Source organism: Eucyclogobius newberryi, unplaced genomic scaffold, assembly GCF_026437365.1.
Source record: "Eucyclogobius newberryi isolate DKJ021-1_F unplaced genomic scaffold, fEucNew1.0.hap1 SCAF_11, whole genome shotgun sequence".
NCBI classification, from domain to species: Eukaryota; Metazoa; Chordata; class Actinopteri; order Gobiiformes; family Gobiidae; genus Eucyclogobius; species Eucyclogobius newberryi.
Window position 1 is genome coordinate 26,758,855 of NW_027315735.1, and position 21,566 is coordinate 26,780,420.

At 40.2% G+C, this 21,566-nt stretch overlaps 1 protein-coding gene across 5 annotated transcripts; it reads right to left on the reverse strand.

The window, feature by feature from the left end:
- Nucleotides 1–5,861: 5,861 nt before the first annotated feature.
- On the reverse strand, nucleotides 5,862–15,309 carry LOC140354630 (cytoplasmic polyadenylation element-binding protein 4-like). 5 transcript variants are annotated; one of them, XM_072439752.1, is made up of 12 exons: nucleotides 15,165–15,309; nucleotides 13,124–14,233; nucleotides 12,509–12,595; nucleotides 11,404–11,494; nucleotides 10,317–10,367; nucleotides 10,159–10,182; nucleotides 9,724–9,900; nucleotides 9,530–9,619; nucleotides 9,316–9,434; nucleotides 9,130–9,244; nucleotides 8,875–9,056; nucleotides 5,862–8,738 (listed from the first exon to the last, which is right to left on the reverse strand). In XM_072439752.1, exons 2-12 carry the CDS (start codon nucleotides 14,177–14,179, stop codon nucleotides 8,511–8,513), a joined length of 2,220 nt encoding a protein of 739 aa, XP_072295853.1. In that variant the 5' UTR covers nucleotides 14,180–14,233; nucleotides 15,165–15,309; the 3' UTR covers nucleotides 5,862–8,510. The 5 variants fall into 5 exon arrangements, with proteins under 5 accessions (XP_072295853.1, XP_072295851.1, XP_072295852.1 ...); XM_072439750.1 differs by having other exon boundaries at nucleotides 12,509–12,607; XM_072439751.1 differs by lacking the exon at nucleotides 15,165–15,309 and adding an exon at nucleotides 14,691–14,953 and having other exon boundaries at nucleotides 12,509–12,607.
- Nucleotides 15,310–21,566: the final 6,257 nt, after the last annotated feature.

Consider the following 21,566-nt stretch of genomic DNA (forward strand, 5'->3'; position numbering starts at 1 on the left):
AAAAGTAAACCTGAATGTAAAAAAGGTTTATATATGGCAGTTTATATTAACTTGCGCATTGTTATGAGTCTGGTAATAACGTATTAACTTGACTTTATCTGTCAGAAAGTTTGATTTCATTAAGCTGGTCACATACGTCGTGTCGTTGCGATGTGTCTTGGCTCTGAGTCCCCCAGCCCCGCCCCCCGGCTCCGGCCCCGCCCCCCGGCTCCGGCCCCGCCCCCCGGCCGGCGCCGTACCGCGTTTCCACAAAGGAGGAACTCATGAAACTGCGGAGAACAGTCGTCTCACCCGGAGATCGTCACGTTATCCCGTCGCAATACTGACCTAACCTAATACTGATGTGCAATTCTGTCATATGTGCAATTACTGTGAAATTCATGTGCAATCTATGTGCTGTCGTGACACATATTCATGTGCAATTACTGTCGTGATCACATGCAATGGTATTTATTTATTTATTTATTTGTCTATGAGAGTTTGTGTTTATTTATAGGAGATCTTCTACTCAAAGTGTTTTTCAGACTTCCTATAAGTGATCTGTTCTTCTGGATCTACCTGCGTTGCACCAATGAAATTTCCCCATGTGGGACAATAAAGGAATATCTTATCTTATCTTACAAGATTAATTGAGATCTATTAGACAAAAAAGGGTTTCACTGTTGATTGGTCTTGATGTCAATAATCGCAAATAATCGTTAAATCAATGTGATATTTCTTCTCACAATAACAAAAACACATCATATCCTTAAAGAAACAACTATAATATTGTATAGAATATGATGTGTTACGTATGATGAATGTAAAACAGCTTGATAGACAACAAATGGCCTTTTCTGTAGAATCAATTATAGTCGTGGCCGCTGGTCTTTGTTGCTGTTAATTGAACTGTTCAGGTCTAAATGGAAAAGCCCTGTTTATCTCGGCCGGCAATTATTTACTGGGAAACTGATAGTTGCATTTCCTCATTATTGCATTTTCAAGCTTCTCACTCGCCACAATTTTCTCTTCATTTATGTTTGTGTGGGTAAAAAAGGCCAGAACGAATGGCACGACACTCCGGGAGAATGATAAAAGACACTCTTAATCTGCGCCTCGCCACAGCAAATGACTTATGTTAATGTGCAATAAAGTATCTTTAAATGTGCAATAAAGTATCTTTAAGCTGAATCTTGAGATGAATACAAACTTAACTGTGACAAACATCTACCACAGATTAAGCGTTTATCACCGAGATGATCTGAGCCTGTAAGAGGAGACGCAAAATCAAATTCACTTAGCTGCTAAAAAACGGGAATAATCACTTGTTGTGAGTGTAAACCTGTTTTTAGCTTATTGTTATCATCATACGAGCGTTTGACATGTGATTTTGATAAGGAAAGGAAAAGGCTTGATACTCAATACTGATTAGAAGGAACATTGGTTCAAGGTCTACTTTGATATGCAAGGGAAAAAAATGATATCATCTTAACAATCAAACGTTTTATTTCAATGTATTTTGTGTGAGGTGAAAAGTCAGAAACGCCTCAGTCACAGGTAGACACATAGCACTGAAAACCAAGTAAACCAAACTCTTTAAACATTGAAAACCAGTTAAGGGACTTCTTGGATTGTGTGGTAACGGAACAGGAGGTATCGTCCTTCAAAGATTTTAATAATAGATCCAACGCACCAGAAACAAGCCTAACCTTTTTTCTATGTAGAGATTCTTCCATTAGTTTGAAGTCATATGTTTTAGTGATTGCTTATTGGGATGATGTAATTTAAATATTTAAACAAGTAACGAGTCAATTCATGTTTCAGAGACAGACAACAAGAATTCATTCATTTTCTCCTCACAATGCATGAGTTGGTTGGGTGAAAGGCACCATGAGTATTCAGGAGAATCTAATGTAGTGGCGCCCTCTGGTGGAAATGTAACGTAACTATTGCAGTGCCAATTTGGAGTTGATAAATAATAAGAACAATGTTTTGAATCAACGTGGAAAAAATTGTACATCGACTAAACCGGGGGTTCTCAAACCAGGGACCCCTTAACGGTGTGAGAATACCACAAGGGCCCCCAGTCATTCTCCACAATGTCATCACAATAAAATTCAGAAGTTCAAACATGTTTATAACCAAATTTGAATGAAATACACTGTTTTCATAGTCCTTATTCTATTCATGTTGTTGTTTCCATTAAAAATAGTGTATGTTAGGATTGTATATCATAAGAAATTATAGTATTCAAGAAATCATCATCAGAATTTTTGGGGGACCCCAACACATGGCCCAGACCCCACTTTTGAAAACCATTGGTCTAAACAACGGTTTGATCCAATTACCACAAGCTCATTCACAATATGAGATGAGTCTTAAATACACTGTACAGTTGTAGTTGCCACAGGGGGGCACTGGATGTTCTCCTGTGCTTTTGACACTGATAAATCAACATTTGAACAGGCTCCAGCTCTTTTAAATAGTACCAGTGTTATACACATAACCCCAAAGGCTCCAAAACACATTCTAAATTCGTGCACATATAAGACATACAAAACAACTGATCCATGTAGGAAACTGACTTAATAAAGGAAAATTAACCCATTGAGTTCATGGTGTGTCTGCAATTGACCTGGGAGAGAGACACCAGTCTCTGTCGGATGTGGTTGTTCTCTACCAGCATCCGAGAGATGTTCTTCAAAACAGCCATCTTGATCTGTAGACACAGGAACATGTCACCAATTAAACTTTGAGTTTCAGTTAATAAACATAAATCAGATACACTGAATAAGTTTGAAATTCAACTGCTTGTAGTATGTGCCCGTCTGAATAATAACACTTTTATTAATTAAAACATGTGTTTCTTTGTTTAAATGGGGCATACATTAAAGTGTATGAACTTTTGGATGCTATCCTTCTTCTGGTTCTGTTTCAAACACTGTAGATGCTGCTCCATTGATGATTGCACCTGGTAGGCATGCTTATAGGGCATGTTATAGACATGCTTATAGGGCATGTAATAGACATGCTTATAGGGCATGTAATAGACATGCTTATAGGGCATGTAATAGACATGCTTATAGGGCATGCTATGGACATACTTATAGGGCATGTTATAGACATGCTTATAGGGCATGTAATAGACATGCTTATAGGGCATGTTATAGACATGCTTATAGGGCATGTTATAGACATGCTTATAGGGCATGTAATAGACATGCATATAGGGCATGTAATAGACATGCTTATAGGGCGGCATGTAATAGACATGCTTATAGGGCATGCTATGGACATACTTATAGGGCATGTTATAGGCATGCTTATAGGGCATGTAATAGACATGCTTATAGGGCATGCTATGGACATACTTATAGGGCATGTTATAGGCATGCTTATAGGGCATGTTATAGGCATGCTTATAGGGCATGTTATAGACATGCTTATAGGGCATGTAATAGACATGCTTATAGGGCATGTTATAGACATGCTTATAGGGCATGTAATAGACATGCTTATAGGGCATGTTATAGACATGCTTATAGGGCATGTAATAGACATGCATATAGGGCATGTAATAGACATGCTTATAGGGCGGCATGTAATAGACATGCTTATAGGGCATGCTATGGACATACTTATAGGGCATGTTATAGGCATGCTTATAGGGCATGTAATAGACATGCTTATAGGGCATGCTATGGACATACTTATAGGGCATGTTATAGGCATGCTTATAGGGCATGCTATGGACATGCTTATAGGGCATGTTATAGGCATGCTTATAGGGCATGTAATAGGCATGCTTATAGGGCATGCAATGGACATGCTTATAGGGCATGTTATAGGCATGCTTATAGGGCATGTAATAGACATGCTTATAGGGCATGCTATGGACATGCTTATAGGGCATGTAATAGGCATGCTTATAGGGCATGTAATAGACATGCTTATAGGGCATGCTATGGACATGCTTATAGGGCATGTAATAGGCATGCTTATTGGGCATGTTATAGGCATACTTATAGGGCATGTAATAGGCATGCTTATAGGGCATGCTATGGACATGCTTATAGGGCATGTAATAGGCATGCTTATAGGGCATGTTATAGGTATGTTATGGGCATGCTTATAGGGCATGTAATAGACATGCTTATAGGGCATGTTATAGGCATGTTATAGACATGCTTATAGGGCATGTTATAGGCATGCTTATAGGGCATGCAATGGGCATGCTTATAGGGCATGTTATAGGGCATAAGGTGCATAAGGTGCCAGGGTCTCAGGGGTTTGGTAGTTTTTCCTCACAGAAGGATTTAAGCCAGGACAGGGGATGCTGGAACAGTTATCCTATTGCTAAATCCCTGTGAACATTGTTTAATCTGTTTCTCTATTTCATTGTCGCCCATGAGGCAACTGCTGCTGTGATTTTGGGTATTACAAAAAAAAGAGAATTGAAAATGCATTTCGTTTTTAAACTTCTTTCTTCAGCATTATAGCTGGCAAATCCTGACAAAATAAATTAACCACGGTATATTTCATATATTTAAAAATGCATGTTAATTTAAAAATCAAAATGAGCACAAAACCTACCTTTTCTTTGTCACTTTTGGGTTGTGTGTCTCCCTGGCTGAAGATAAAAGCATCTTTCTGTGCACATTGTGAACCAGGAGCTTCAATACCTGCCATACCAAGCATTGAAAAAGAAAGGTTTGAAACAGAAGGAACATGCGTAATTGGTAAAGGTTTGTCCAGAGTATCACTGACTTATTATGCTAATGCTTATGCTAATAATAGGATTAAGATGCGATAATACATTAGCGTGAATCACGTTACTTTGAGACTCTTCTCTCTGGCTGGCTGCAGGAGTTCTCTTCTTACAAACTTTGTGTTTTAAAACCCACTTCGGTCCCGTGACTTTGCCCTTTTGCGTCTCGTTCGCGGCTGTGGCTAGTTTGACCGTTAGCATTAGCCCGGGCCTCCGTTTGGGAGCCGGAGTTCGCTCCAAAGACACAAAAGAACAGCTCAGAGAGTCATCCTTTTGCCTTTTTCTGGAGCTGATCCGAGAGTCAAACCCTGGCACAAACATACTCCTCTTCAGCGGCATCTTCAGCTCAGTTTAGACACAGATTTACGGCTTGTTATTATTTGATCTCTGAACGTGAACTGCGCTTGACCCCGGACGTGACCCGATGATGAGCCACAGCCACGCGCCTCTCTTAAGTTGCCCTATTGGTGCAGATCATGTGACTAATAACTACATCGCTTTGAGCCAATTACCCTAATCATATTTATATTTGATGACACTGAACAGCTTTTCTCAAAGGCCACACACAGCCAGGCGTTTGTTCCCGTTGACAGAATTGTATATAACCTATAAGAAGAAATACAAAAATGTTCTGAACTACGCCTTAGTGTCTTTGTTGGAGGGTTTGAGTGCTTTCAGTTTCAGTAAGCCAAGAGCCCAGTGAGGCTTGAAGTCTGGTCCTATAAATAATCTACCTCTGACCTGATTCAGCATAACCCTCCAGATGTGCCTGAAATGGGATGTGAACAAATGGCAAAAAAATACTGCAGCCTCTTTGGACGGATACTAGAAAGAACATGTGTTTTTTTCTGCCATTACACCTGATATTACAGTTATTAAGTTAGGAGTCCTATAGTTAGGCATCAAGCAGGACTTATCTGGATGTTTGCCAGATATAATCTTACAAAAATGCTGTGGAATTATGCGTTTGCACCCTCTAGAGGCTTTCTCCTGCAACTTCCCCATTAAAGAGAAGCACTGGACAATAGTTATGCATTTGAAGATCTATTGTAATTTGTTTTTTTTACAGTTTAATGCAAACCTGAAACGTAAAAATATAGTCACATGATCCATATTTCTTCCTCACAGCTGTTTTATTCATTCAACATCTCACATTACAAATACTTCAAATGTATGCATACAGTTACAAACAGTTGGCAGCAAATGAATAAATGACATTAGATCTTTGTTTTACTTCAATACTACAAACCAACTATAAAACTGACGTCTTGTATCTTTCAGTAAATTAATCAGGAAGAAAATATAAAAAGTCCAACTTGCGTATAAATGTGAAATGACTGAATGAAAAAGTCTAAATTATGTCAGGTAAAAAAAGTTAATAAATATAACCTTCCCATATAATTAAAAACTATTGGAATTTTGCAATCAAGTAATACTAACAGACATAATTTTTTTCATCTGAAAACATTGAGCACAATACAGCAATTAGAAAAACTAGACACAAGTTAAACACACCACCCAAAAATATAACAAAATCTGATCAAAATAATAGTTATACATTTCAATTGAAAATATAGCAAACGCTAAATACATTATCGACCTAGTATATACAATGTTTTCAATCACAGTAGCATGGTAGTAGCAAAAGTAAATAAGCACAAAACTAATGTTTAAAAATAAATTCAGGTATAAATTACTTTTTTCTTGCAGACATCAGCATGAACAATAGGAAATTAATGTGTAATGAATGTAAATGACTGCATGGTTTATAGGGATTAAATGACATACACTGCAGAGACTTGTATCTGGAAAGAATAAGTATTGCACATAATGGCTCAAAGTTATAACTTGCAACATTAAATCACATTCAGGTTATGTCCCAAAGCATGCCACATCACAAAGGGGTCAAGTGATCAAGTCTCCTCACCTACGTCCTACTGAGTGTCCTCTATATTACAATACAAAACGCATCCAAAGTGTTGTCACGGTGTAGATTGCATAAACATCATGTCTGTGTGAGGAAGGCAGACTCCATCATTTAAAGAGAGGCTACAAGAGATCTCAAAGAGAGATAAGGAAACCAATGTCAGTAAGGAAAAGGAGATCTAGTGCATTACATTAGGTCCTGCATTAACACTAGCCATGTTATTTCTGTATTACGTTATGCATGCCAAGAATAAGTAGAACTTACAGGCAGTCCCAGAAAGAGGATCTAAATATTAAAGAGCCGATACTCACTCCGGTGGTTTAAGGGATTCACATTGACCAAAGCCAAAACATTTACCCTACATATAACCTCATCGACTACACTTACGCAAATATCAGAATATATTTTCAAGACTATCAAAACCAGTTTAGAAAGGTTTTGTCATGCCATAGGATTCTGTTCATTAGGACAGAGAAAATCCACATATAACTGGCTAAGAGCAGCCTTTTTTATTCTACAGAATCACACCAATGCACCAGACATGTTTCAGATTTACCAGCACTTAAATATATAAAAGCTAATTGAAAATTATATTAATATCATTCATTTTTCTTTTTCTTTTAAATTAAGTTTACCATAAATGCAGATCTCTTAGTAACAAAGGTACAAAATTATTTTTCACCAAGTGAAAAAAAATGAGGTATTGCAAAAGGAGTTCTCCCATCTGTGAAAAATGTGCCTAAAATGACTATTGAAAAAAATATTTAGAAAAGTAGTGCATAATAAATGTATATATGTTCATGACAAAATAATCAGCTATAAAACACTGTACAAAAATCAGCAGGCCATGTATAAAATAATATCTTTATCTCTGTGACAGCAAATTCTAGCTACTACCAAATCCAACCACAACACTTGTGATAGAAGCTCCAGTCTGGTAGAGCGTGCAGTGGTACACCATGAGGACAGCTCAGGGAAACTGGACTGTGCGTTCCCATTAGTTTGTACTACATTAGCATGTTAGCTTCCAGTGCTAATATCCCTGACAATATAAAGTGAACAAATACTACTGCCAATACCTGAACCCTGAGGGCGGTCTTGTTTTTAGCTGAAATTTAAAAACCAAAACTTCAAAAAACTTCAGCAGTCCTCCATAATGACAAGAGGCCTCACTATTGTCTCACAACCTCAGATCTGCTTTAGTCAAATCTTTGGTTTGCCCTTTTCTGGTTACAATGTGTCTTTTTGAACCAAGACCTAAAAGCGCTAAGCCAGCATATTAAATCTGTGCCAGACTGAGGGGAGAATTTAGTGACGTGGCCAGATGCTATACAAAAGGCTGCTTATAAACTCAACCCTTCTGCCATTTTAAATGATGCTCCATTTCTTCTCTAACAAATTACACTTCAACCTTTGGTAAATGGTACAGTCGTTTTCTTCTCTTGCAAGCAAAAACACAAAATGCCCCTTCTTCATCTGAAATAGTCAGTGTACTGATTCAGGTATGATAAACCCTAATTAAATTTTATGTTTCTCTTGACAACAAATGCAAGCAGCTTTGCCAGCCAACATGAAAAGAAAAGTCAAGTTAGAAAACATCTAAATCCAATGCATCAATATGCTCATGCTCATCAAAAGTCCAAACATAAATGGGATTTCTCTCTTATTTAACATTTCTTCTTTAAGAAGGTCCAATTAAAATGAAAATAAAAAAATAAATTAAGTATTTTAACTTAAAAAGAAAAGTGCATTTTTTTTTTTTCATATCATAGCCCGTACCCATTTCCTATCTTTTTACTCCCCTTCTGCATCATGTCCCACCCCATCCCTCTCGCCTCAGTTCCAGCGGAAGGAGATGTGTCTGGGGCGGTCTCCTCCCTCCTTCACAAGCGGCTTGTGAAACTCTCGTCCGGCCCGGGAGTGGATGGCGGCCCAGCAGTACTCGCAGTAGTACTGCAGACACGTCACATTGGCGCAGAAGAAAGGAGCGAACTTCCCCCCACAGCGAGTGCCCTGGCACTCATCACACAGCTGGTCGTCCAGGACATATGGCTTCACTTCCACCTGGAACAGAAATTCAAATGTGTCTCGGGGGATAATTTGAGTTCAAAAATATTCTGTACCTCCTGTGCTCTACAAAAGTAAGTAATGAGCATTTAGGCTCTGATGAATCATGTGACGGCTCAATGTAAATACTCACCCGTTTATCTATCTCCCCATGCTGCAGTTGAACAAATCGGGCACTAATGGCTGCTATGTAGCTCTGCTGATTGGAGAAGGCCACTCGCCCCGCCCCTTTGGGATACTTCAGTTCAGGGTCTGTGTCAATCCCAGCATAACACACTCCACCATACAAACGATCCATGATCATGGCCAGCTCCACTGGAAAAGACCATCAATGTCAGAGACCAAAACTAGTTCCGACTATCTCAAAGACAATGCATTTATGACCAACCTGCACGTAAAGGGCGAGGAACACCCCCAACAAAAATAGTTTTCCTTGGATCCAAAGGTTGGGAGCCATCCATGACAAAGTCACTGTCGTTGAGATTCCAGGGCCTTATTTGCACCTGTCATTCAGAAAAAGTTGTGTTTGGTGTAATTTCAAAAAGAACAATTTAACAAAAGAACACAGACTCACAGGCTTGTCTTTGATGGTCGGGCTGGAGACACAAAGGTAGAGTTTGCCATCCTCCTGAATACAGGCATCAATCAGAGCCTGAACAGAGCTCTCGTCTTGGAAAAGCAGGAATGCATATCCTTCAAAAAAGACACAAAATGTACAGTTTGGGAAGATATTAAAATTGCCTAATCTTAACAGCCTTATCTGCTTCACACAACACTATTGAGCTCACCTTTTGGTGGAAAATAGGATTTACTTTCTGCCTTGTGAGGCCAGTCCACAAATAAATGACCAAATCGACGGAAACTAGCAGTGATCTCATCTGGAAACCGAAAGGAAGCAAAGTTATACAGCGACTTAATTATAAAATACTTAAATTATCCAAATAATTCCAACCATGAAAGTTAGGGTCCTTAGTGGCTTTACCTTCATCTATGTCTGGAGGGAGTCCTCCAACAAACACCTTGCGGGAATATCGTTCTACGCGTTCCCCATTGAGATGTGGAAAACAGTGGGCTGATCCCAGTCCACCGAGTCCCTGGTCTCCGGACTCATCATCTCCAAAAGCGCGCTCATCCTCCATCGGGAACAGTGAAGAATGCCCTGCAGTGAAAAATGTAAATGACTGCACTGCTCTTTATCGGAAGTCAACAAGGATTCTGCATTTCATTACAATGAACTGATATGAATCATTCAAAATATACAAGAGGAAACAAAAAAAGCCACAATTTAAACTTTACACTCTTTGTTGTGAAGTAAATAAAAGGTCTAAACAAGCAACTTAGGTCAGTCCAATTTGAGACAATTACTGGACAACATACAACCACACATTTGAAAATAATAAGACACAAAAATTATTACCTCGTCGTCTGCCATAATTTCTTGCTGCATGTAAAACAACAAAACACTATTGAAATATGGAAAATGAGCAAGAACAACATGACACTAATTTGCTTCAGACATCATATCTGCTGTAATGCCCAAAGCTAGTATAAAGTATCTATAGGCATGTCACATACCATTCATAGGAAGAGGTCCATCTCCACCCTGGTGAGAGAAGTTATAGCGACCTACATGAGAAACACATAAGAATATTAGTGAAAAATAACAAAAAATTAGAAATAAATTAAAACATTGCATTAAGTGCTTGGAATAATGTTTAGACAACATTTAAAAAGGGCAGCTTAGTAGGGCAGCAATAATAAGGTCCAAATCATGCAGACCACCCAGAAAATATACAACCCTACAGCCCAAAAGCATATGGAGGTTTTCCAGAAATGTGATCAAGATTGAACAAAACTGATATAAAAAGGTGTTAACAGAATAAGCCAGTTGGGCAACCTCAACAGACATTTAGCTACATTTAAAAGCCTTAAAACTATGCAATGTGTACATGAGCTTATTATGTTGGAGATGACACAGTTCTAATGTTGATGCAAAGGAGTTTTTGGTCCGACAGCGGTAGGATTGTCCCAGTGTTAACATGGCAGTCACAGTCTGGAACATAGTAAACGGCCATTCCAACCGGTTTAAGCACACAGTGACTCCTGCATTCTATTACGCAGCAAATGTGGTGTGAAAGCGCAGTCCGTGTTGAGAGTAAAAGCCTTTCGAATTTCATCAGCGCTTGATGCTTGAATCTTGTACATTTGCATGAATTGGCGCTGCAGAGCAGTCCATAAGCAACATGCATCTGACAAGGCAAATTGGATCGACTTTATATCAGCGAAACACTTCTGGCTCTGCACAGCAGGTAAAGCCTCTGTCTGCTGCGTGCAGTGTTTTATCCGTCGCCAACAGTGTGCCTCGCCCTCACAGTGCATGTGGCCACAGGTGAAAAAAAAAAACACTGCACACAGCACCAGTGAAGTGAGTGTGAAAGTGAATATCAAATAAAAAAGCACACAATTAAACATTTGGTATTTCCCCTGCCATTTTAGAAGCATGCCAAATTCCATTTCTGGCATTAGATTAAAAAAAAATGGCCTGCCAGCATTATTAATGTGTAATGTTCGTAAAACAAATGCCTGCAAATCCTTTTATTTACATACAGTAAGCAATGAGTAAGCCAGTTTCCACCTCGCCATTGTTGGTATGGGAACTAACCTTTCAGGGAATCCTGTTCAGCCCTCATAATGTCAATCAGGGAGTTCTCCAGAGACTGCATACTGAAACCATCAAAGGAGCGTGTTCTCTCCTGCAAAAGAAAAGTAGAGAGCACATTAGCCTCCCCACGTACAACGTCAACATCTGAAGCAGCATGGGTACGGTTGTTTTGCCCTTGGGCCAGACACTTCTCCCACCTTACCTCCAGAGTCTATGTATGCTACTGTGTGAGAAATGTGAAACAAAAGCCCACAGAACCTATAAATACTAGGTCACTACTGATAACTTCAATAATGCATTTGTTTCTTTATTTATTTCAAGCACATGATAAAAGACATTCTACACCAGGAATGGGTATTGCCAAATTGCCATTTTTCATCATGAATAAGTCACCTTTTTATACATAGCGCACTAGTCAACAGATAATTAAGTGTTCATTCATAATTAATTTATATTGATAGGACATTTTGAGAACAGCTCTGTTCATCCCTTTACAACAGAGCACCTTGGAATATGTGGTCTTCGGGAATATTGAACACCCAGATTCTGCAACACATTTAAGCCAAAAAGACAGAGCCATTTTGTCACGTAAAGAAGCACCATTTTTTTCTCTAGTTGAGCACCTGTGTCAAAATGTACAGATTTTGGGTACCCGAGTACTGACGAAGGCCTCAGCGTTTTATTCTTGCTATAAAAAGAAATCTGGAAACCAATCCAGCCTTTTAGCCTACAGTAACCATTTGCATAACAAATCTGTTCAGTGTGTACAGTTCTTACACAGCAGCTCAAAGCACAAGACTAAATAAGGACAAGAGGAAAATCATGTGATCGGCTCAGATGATAAGGCTCGAGATAAGGCCACAGACATGAGCACTCTCAATGCAGTTCAATTCATTCATTTAGTCAACTCCTCTGTCACATATCCTGTTTTGCTCAGTGGCTCATTAGTGGGATTGGATACAGATAAGTGTGTTAAATAGGATTAGTATCGTTTTGCTCCATGAGAATGGGCAACTTATTTTCCAATTGCTTCATGTAAGTAAACAACAGTCCATTTTAATGAATACTAGCAACATTGTGCATTTAGACTAGCAGTTTTACCCACCTGAAAAGGATAGATGTTGTCACTGCGGTTCATGTTGTCCTCCACCCAGCCCTTGTGACTGAAGCTGGAGTTATTTCTGGGGAATTTCTGAGAAGGAACCTAAAAACAGTTAGGTTTTTTCATGACTATCCATCATTAAAAGGGTATAATGAAAGATATTTTAATGTCAGGCAGTAAAATCAGTCATAAACCCCACAGAGCAATAACTGTAGTTCTCAAAAGAACAATTAAAACACATATTTTTTAATTTATGGAGGACAATATGATTTTAGTGATGACACATTTTACTTTTTTAGTTCATAAAAGGGTACAATGGTCGACTATGCGTTCATTACAGATTTGAAAACCATTTAATATCATACCATCATACTATATCAAGACAGAAGATACATTTTACATTCAGTTTCAATAGAAATTGATCTAAGATTTTTGAGGTTTGCTGTTGACTAATGATTAATATGACTAAGTCCATATTCCTAAATGTATCCAAAGAAATCCCTTTTTGATCAGAGAACAATTGGTCAACCAATAGTAATTTTGCTTGCCATACCCCACCATTGAAAAATCATATGTTTTTCAATATATAAATATATTTAGTATTATCTTTCTCCATACCTGGTTGTTGGTGAAAGACTTCTTCAGTGGCGAGATTGAGTTAAGGCCAGCCATTCCTCCGCTGACACCTCTGCGGTACTCACGGACGCCCTGCGTGCCACCCCACCCTCCGTACCCACCAGGACTCCAGGAGGTGGACGTGGGGGTTGAGGGGCTCTGGTAGCTTCCCCAAGGTGATGGAGGTTTGCTCTGAGTGGGATTGAGGTGTGGCAGCTGCGTGAACGCCCCAGTGCGATGGGGGTGAGGGGGAAAGGATGGAGGGTGGGGACTGGCAGGAGAGCGGCGGTGCTGCTGCGGGATGCCCTGGCCATGAGGGTGGTAGTGCTGGGGGTGTGGGGTAGGAGGTGCGGGGTGATGTTGGGAGACGGGCCCCAACTGTGAGAAACTACCACCTGCGCCAAAGCTTGGGCCTGCATGGTGCGAGAAGTTTTGAAACAGGAGGGGAGGACCGTTTGCGTTGGAGCCTGGAGGACCAAAGAATCCTCCAACATCTTCCCCGACCACAGGAGACTGTGATGGGACGGCAGGGGACCAGTTATTAAAGCTGGTGAGGGAGGAGGATGAAGAGGTGGACTGTGCACAGGTTGTGACCATTCCCAAACTCTCCTGATAGTCAAATCCACCTAAGACTGGGGAGTCCATTCTGAGCTTCTCTTTGCCTGCACTGCTCTCCAGTGACCCCTTCTCTAATGAGCCCTCCTCAGGCAGTGCCCCCTCCAGCTCCCCTAGGGGTCCACTGGGCTCCTGTTGCCCAGACGGGCTGCTAGGCTGAGCTTGGGTCTGAGACTTCTCCTGAATGTCCTGCAGCTCCAAAGGCTTGGACTTGTCTGACTCCAGAATCTCATCTTGCATGTTACTGTGTTGGGCTACGGCGGGGAATAGCCAGGCACTGCCCCCATTGGTGGAGCAGGTGTTATTTACGAAGGAAGGGGGGCTTGGAGGGTTCGATGAGTGGTGAGGGTTCTGGGGTTGCAGGTGAGGCGGGATTCTTACAGGAAAACCAGATTTGTTACCGCTGCCGTTCTTCACCAGGACTCCAAACCCGTAGTCCCCCATTTAGGACGCCCAGTAAATTTTCAAGTGTCTTTTTGGCTTTCACCTTCTTTTGCCCTGGATGTGCAGAAAGAAAAAGTAAAATCAAGCAGGTAGACATGATGACATTGAACAATATGAATGTAGCTACATCTCAAGCTGCTGAGGCCATTTAAAAGCACAAACGCAGTAATGCGACTGGGCTGCACCCTCCCTAGTCTTGTGATGCAATCAGTGAGATTAAATCATTCACTCGCCAAGCCATGGGAGGCCTGGATGAAATACAACACGGACAGCAAGAAGGGCCATACAGCCATGGACCACAACCAGCACAACCGAGGCAGAGAGCGAACAGCTTGTCCTGGTAAAGCTGACGTCTCCAAAGGTCGTTAAAAGGCAGCTAGCAGCAGCAAGCTAACAGCTGCTTCGCCACCTTCCATGTGCCCTATTAGTCATGCACAGAGCAACACTCAATTATAATCTGCGCATTACATTTACGCGTACAGGGAACACGCTGTGCCCAAACTGCACCTACCAACGTATCTCCCTTGCCGAGCAAAATCCTCCTCGCACAAGACCTTTTACGTGCAGGAAAATGCGGATGACGTCTCCTGTTCATCTGAATCTAGGGTAGTTCCTTTTCCCCCAAGCCGCTAGCCGCTAACATAATAGCCGAAAGAGCCGCAGAGACGTAGCATATGTAGCGCACATCGAGGCGCAACAAACGCGTCCGCCGCCTTCGCACTCCGCTACGGTTTCTGTCTGCAAACACGGTTCAGCCCGAGGCGAAGGACAGCGGAATCTTCCGGGACATGACAAGTTCGGCGTGTGGCTCTTTAAACGACCTCCGTCCGTTTCGCGTCCTGCGTACTCAATGTCACACAGCCCCACGGACCTATGTCATCGCCTCGACGCGTCAAGCGGCAGCCGCGGCGCACGCACGTCGGCCCGAAAACATGCGTTAACGTGCACGGCTCAGTCGCGCGTGTGTGTGTGTGTGTGTGTCTACCTTCAATTCGGCGTCATGACCTTATCGTTTTGATGTTGCCATTATTTCAGCGTTTTTTTCTTTTCTGCATTTCCTAGGCAGCCGGTGTTAATGGTCTCCCCTCTCTTCTAGATGACAGCTGGGCCAGTCGGGACACACTTCCGTCTACAAACGACGCCCACGCAGTCGCTCGCAGCCAATGTGCGTCAGGATTTCCCTCCGTGACCCCACCCACGCACCGGGACGTCCGCGATCTGATTGGGCCATTGGAGTGTGCATTACGCCCACCCGGACTCCTTCTCAATGAACGCACTTGACTTGCACTTAAGACGCTCTCCTCCCAAATAAGGACGCCTTTTAATTCATAGGAGGAGTTGTGATGAATGTTAAATGAATGATTAAAAGAAGTGGCCTATATCTGGGAGAGACCCACAGTCCAGATGTGGGTCAAAAGGTGTGAAAACCTTACTCCACTGTCGTGATACCACGTCGCTATTTTAACAAGGAAGGCACAATTTGAGACGACAATTAGGTTGGATTTGGAACAATTGACTATTAGCTGAACTAAAAACTGAAAAAGCCTTAGGTCTAGAAAGCCACAAATCTCACAAAGTCATGTTTGAACTGGTGTGACATGGCATAATGCAAAATGGAAGTAAATTAAACCTCAAGGCAACCCCACAAACTAAACCAGTTCTACGTCAAGATTATATCTCTAAAACCTTACACTTCAAACCAAAAAATGGGATAAGTCTGCTTTAGGATTAAATCATGATAGGTTGAATAAATAGAAGCACCCACACAGGCTTAAACAGTTTCCGCATTGTGTGTGGTGTTTTGCAAAGAGTTGGGCCATGTTCTCTGTAATCCCAGAAGTGATTAAAATGATTTGACTAAACAAATGGATTTCTTCTTTCAGCTATGACGGTGCAGTAGCCCTGGGTTGTAGCGTGTTGACACGCCTCATTGTACATGATTTAATTAATCGGTTACTGCCACAGCATTACACAACAATCCCTTTCAAATAATCTATTTATAATCTATAGTCTATTTTCAGACCACAATCCTACTGAAAGCGTGATTTATTTCATTCTGAGTTAGAGGTGTGCTTAGCTCTGTTTGCTAACACAGCATGTTCTGAAGTAAATGAATATCCATAACCTAAACCTAATTTAATTTGGTGAGGTCATCTTTCTTCTAGTCACCATAATGGCATTAGGCAACAAGGTACACTGTTAATTCTAATAGCCTACAGTAGCACATTTAATTGTATTCAGAGCACGTTCCTCTGTTTGGAAGAATATTATGCTTTGAGTATCTAAAATATTTATTGTGATGCACAGTGGCAAGACTCCTGCCAAGGTAACGGGACCCAAGCACATGCCACAAACTGTGTCTTCTTACCAGCCAAAGACTCAGAGACTCTCACTTGCCCAGAGTGAATGAAGTTGTGTGAATGATTGTGTCAGTATCTATTACTTTGTGTTAGCTCCTTGGTTAAACATTCAAACGGCAAATAATATAAAGTCAGCGTGCTCTTTGTGCAGGTCAAAACAAATGCAGTATATGGTTGCCGTAAGGGACACAACTCATGCCAATTACCAACGTAAAGAGACGTAGAATCAGGACATTGAATAACACAATTGATGTACACAACCTCATACCGAAGGTCCCCCCCTAGACCCATGAAGGTAATCAGTAAAAAATAAACAATATATAAGAAATCACAATTACTGTTACTGTTACTTGTATAAACTGCATTATTGTTAGCCAAAGATAGTCATTTAATTAGAATAAAATCTGTTTGCAACTGGATACTTCTAAAGATAAACTATTACTACTTACTATGCTTCACGTTTATGATTTGTTTTCCCCCAAAATGCAGACCAACCGTTTGCTGAACTGTGTCATGTCGCAGCAGATACACCTCAACCTCTCATGCGCTGCAGGGCCTGTTGAAGTGGTTTAACAAGACACAACTGAGCCACTTGTTTCTCATTATAAAGGATTTTTTTTCTAACAACATACATGAGGCGACGTCAAAGGTGAAGAGTTAGAAGAGGTGTGTAAGAAGAGTATATAATAATTTTAGAAGGACAGTCTATGTAACTCTATGGGAAATTTACCCTTTATGAAACGAATATATGCAAAAGATCCACAAATCTTGAATGAACCTCATAATTATTTGCCCCTCAAACTTGCCGTTGTTAACGTGTGACTTGGAGTCCTTTTAGCTGACATCAATCGCTTCTTTGGTGTTGAATTATTGTTGAATGTATTTATTCTGACAGAGAGGATTCAGAATTTTGTGCATGTTTTCATTTCATGTGGCCCAGTGAATACATATTAACCATAAACCAGGTCAACAAATTATGACCCCCCTCCTGCTCAATGTTAAACCATTGGGATACAAATATTGTTTGGGCATTTTGAGACAGTATATAAAAACATGCAGCTCTTATTTGTCTTGAAGTGGCCCATTTTTATTTATATTTTACTTGAGAAGATCACGAAAGGGTTTAAATTTTGAGGACATTAGATTATTCAAAAGATGACTCAAACTTGACTTGATATGGCAATGATCCTAAAAAAACTAAGAAAATACGGTACACGGTAAACTAATATTATACTAATACGTATATTCAACCTAAACCTTTTCCTCTTTTCCAGAGCTGGACCTCCATATACACAAACTATATGTAGTGCCCCGCCCCCGCTGTGACTGGCCCCGCTGCCCGGGTCCTGATCTTATTTGTTGGGGCTATTGATGTTTTCAGCTTCACTGATGTGCTTTCTGATGTAAAAGATACAGATACATTTAGGGCAGATGATGACAGCTGTGTATCATGTTGTGGCAAGTGAATACTCAAGTTAAGCCCGGGTAGCAAAAGAGGGCCCCTGTGCCAACGTTTGCGTAGGACCGGCCAGCCTTCTTTGTACTCCAAATGGTTCAGGCATAACGTATTAGAAAATCAGCCGTAATAATAATTACAAAAAAACTTCAAATGTGGCAAAAACAGCTGATTAAAAATAAAATCAGGATAACCTTTGTTCAAACAAGGGTATGATGATGTGATATTTCTGCATATTTGTGGTTAAAACTCAACTATTAAAGGTTTGTTTTGGCACTTTTATGTTGGATTGTCAAAATATCTTCTGTATATTGATGAAGGGGATACCTCATGATAAAAATGTGGATGTGGTGTACGTACTGCATGTGTCCTCGTGACCTATTGGGAATCGCTCGTGTGCCACTTGACACATCTTGGGCTGCTCTTAAATCATTCATTCTGCAACTTCAGCGGCCGGTCATTAATTCATTAGTTCAGTGGAAGACAGAGCCTCCTCTGCGAGCAAGCTCAGGTTTCTCTGCTTCCCCTTTGCACTGCGGCCTCCTGCCTCCATATTATAAAGCTGCGTTGTCATGCCGACTGTGTGTCAGCTCGGAGATTTCAGGACTGACCAGATGTCCATTGTTTGGTCAAAAGGTCATGCCTTTTTTTCTGATTAATGGATTTTTGTGGCCACCCGAGTATGACAGGACATAATTTATAAGCCTGAACATTGTTTTACCAGTAGAATATGCTGTAAAAATGCAGGTTATTTATGAGTGGGTTTATGAATATATAGAGAACATACATTTAAAGACTTGAAGACTTTTTTTTGTCTTTGTATTTCTACTCTTACGGGATACTGTACTGTAAAAAACAAAAGTATTCTATTAGGGCCGTGATCAACTAAAGAAATACTTTGACTAAGGGCGTTCCCTGTGCATTTGATTAGTCGACTAAATGGGAAAACAAAATAAAAAACAAAAAAAGTACTCATGCATTTTATTGAATCTAGAAAGGCAGAATAAATTCCCATTTCAGTCCCAGCTAACCATGTATTCTCCTTTCTGCTGTGGTCCATAAAATAATTAGTGAACAAATAGAAATGTTGGTCGATTAAGAAGCCATTGATCGTTTAATCAACTAAACCACTAAATGCTTACAGCACTAGATTCTAAGTTTTATAATATTGGCCTTGAGTGAGCCGTGAGTGTGCTATTCATAGGCTATGATAACAATAATATTATATCACTAAAATATATTGTGTAAGTAAGTAAGTCAAGTTTTATTTATAAAGCACATTTAAAAATTCCACAATGGGCCAAAGTGCTGTACAAAGGCAATATAAAATACTGGTACAATAAAATAAGGTAAAATAACGCTATTTAAATGTAAAAATATTTCAAATAATCAGCGATTGAGCTACAGTGAAAAAACAGATTAAACAATGTTCATAGGGATTTGGTAATGTCCCAGCGTCCTGTGTCCTCAAAGGACGCAAGCTCCCCTGTCCTCAGACCCTCCTTCTCGGCCAGGAAAAACTACCAAACCTTTTTTGTAAAAAGTAGAAACCTGGAGGAGTTCCACAGTGAAGGAGAGATCGCAAGATAAACAGTGGAGCTGGACCCACTCAAGAGGAGAACCAGTTCTTCCAGGTTGCTTGGCAGCTCCTACTGTGCTTTTAGAGACTCTTGGGACCACCAGAAGGCCAGCATTTTGAGAGCGAAGAGCTCTGTTTGAATGATATGGAACTATAGCAGGATGGGCCATGTCATTTATGGCTTTATGTGTCAGTAAGCCAGTGAAGAGACTTGAGCACCGGTGTTATGTGCTCTCTTCTTTTAGTTCCTGTTTGTAATCTTGCTGGAGCATTTTGAACCAGTTGAAAGCTTTTTATAGAGCTTTAAAGGACACACTGCAAGCAGCAGTTGTTCAGAATTGCTTTTAGGCAAGATTTTTCGAATTTTAGCTATATTGCGCAGATGGAAATAGGTTGTTTTACAGGCTTGATTTACAAAAAAAAAAAAATGTTTCTTACAGTAGAACTGGAGGCTACACTAACATTGTCCAGCGTGACTATCTGCTCAGATAAAGCGTCTCTGAGACGTTTAGGGCAGAGTACAATGACCTCAGTTTTTTCAGGGTTAAGAGGCAGATGATTAAGTGCAATGGTAAAGGTGTAAACGTTTTTTTATATCCTTTACACTAGTACTAAGTCTGTCTACCTGATCTGTCTGATCTGGTTTCAGATAAATACACTTTATAACTTAAACTAAGTTATTGTCCTGTAGATGGCGACAAAGCTGTTTAACTCTTTCAAGGATTTTAGAGACAAAAGGAAGATTTGAAATAGGTCTGTAGTTTACCAATAGGACAGTATCAAGATAAGGCTTTTCCAAAAGCGGTTTAGTGACCACATGTTTGAAGGACGATTGAACATAACAACTTTCTAATGAAGTATTTATCATATTAATAATATAATCTATATATAGGGGGAGAATTTCTTTGAGGAGTCTGCTTGGAATCGGGTCTAGGACACAAGTTGACGATTTAGATCAACTTGATCAACAGCAGTGAATCTTTCTAGTGTTACTGATGGATTTATATGGGACACTAGTTTTACAGTTTGGGCTTGTTCAGGGCGAATAGAGGGAGTCGTTTCATCCAACTTATCTCTGATTGTTTTTATTTTATTGTTAAAAAATAGAAGGAAATCATCAGAGCTGAGAGTAGCTGGGATTGAGGTCTCTACTGCGCTGTGACATTTTGTTAGAAATCTAGTGTTGTTTTTGTTGACTTTGTACCATGGGGAGGTGCGTTTTGGCCTAATGGCCTTCTGTTTTTTAACAGAGCTGCAACATCAAGTTCAGACTTCAGATAATTCAAGTCGACAAATTGGTCACTTACACTGGGACTAAAGCTGTTCTCAGCAGGATCACATGACATGTCATTGAATATTGGCTCTATTATTTCTTTGAACTTTGAGACAGATTTTTCATTATAACTTTATATTTTGGGGCTGGATAACCTTTAAGAATAAACTAAAAGGTAATTAGGAAATGATCTGACAATATAGGGTTATAGAAATATAGGAAGACTATTCCAGAGTCTGGGACCTGCTACTGCAAAAGTGCAATCCCCTCTGGTTTTAAACCATGACTTCGGAACATCCCAGGTCATCAGATTTGCTGATCTCAATGCTCTACAGGGAACATGGATAGACAAACGCTCTGAAAGATAAGGAGGAGCCAGCCCATTCAAACATTTGAAACCATCAACAATATCTTAAAATCAATCCTGAAGCTGACAGGTAGCCAGTGCAAAGAGGCAAGAACATGTGCCTGTGATTGTGCATTGTTTTGAACATATAATGTCCATTGGAAATAACTTTTTTGTAATATGATAGTGAATAAATGCAAAATGCAAAATTAAGCTATCCTCTTGGTAGTTCTAATCCCTGACACCCAGCACAGCTAAAGTTAAAAGTATTTTTGGTGTGGAATGTCTTATTTAGGGCTCATCAATCATATGTAAACAAGGATGTTGAAACTATGGAATCACTGTAATAAATGGAGCTTCAGCCTCTCCATGT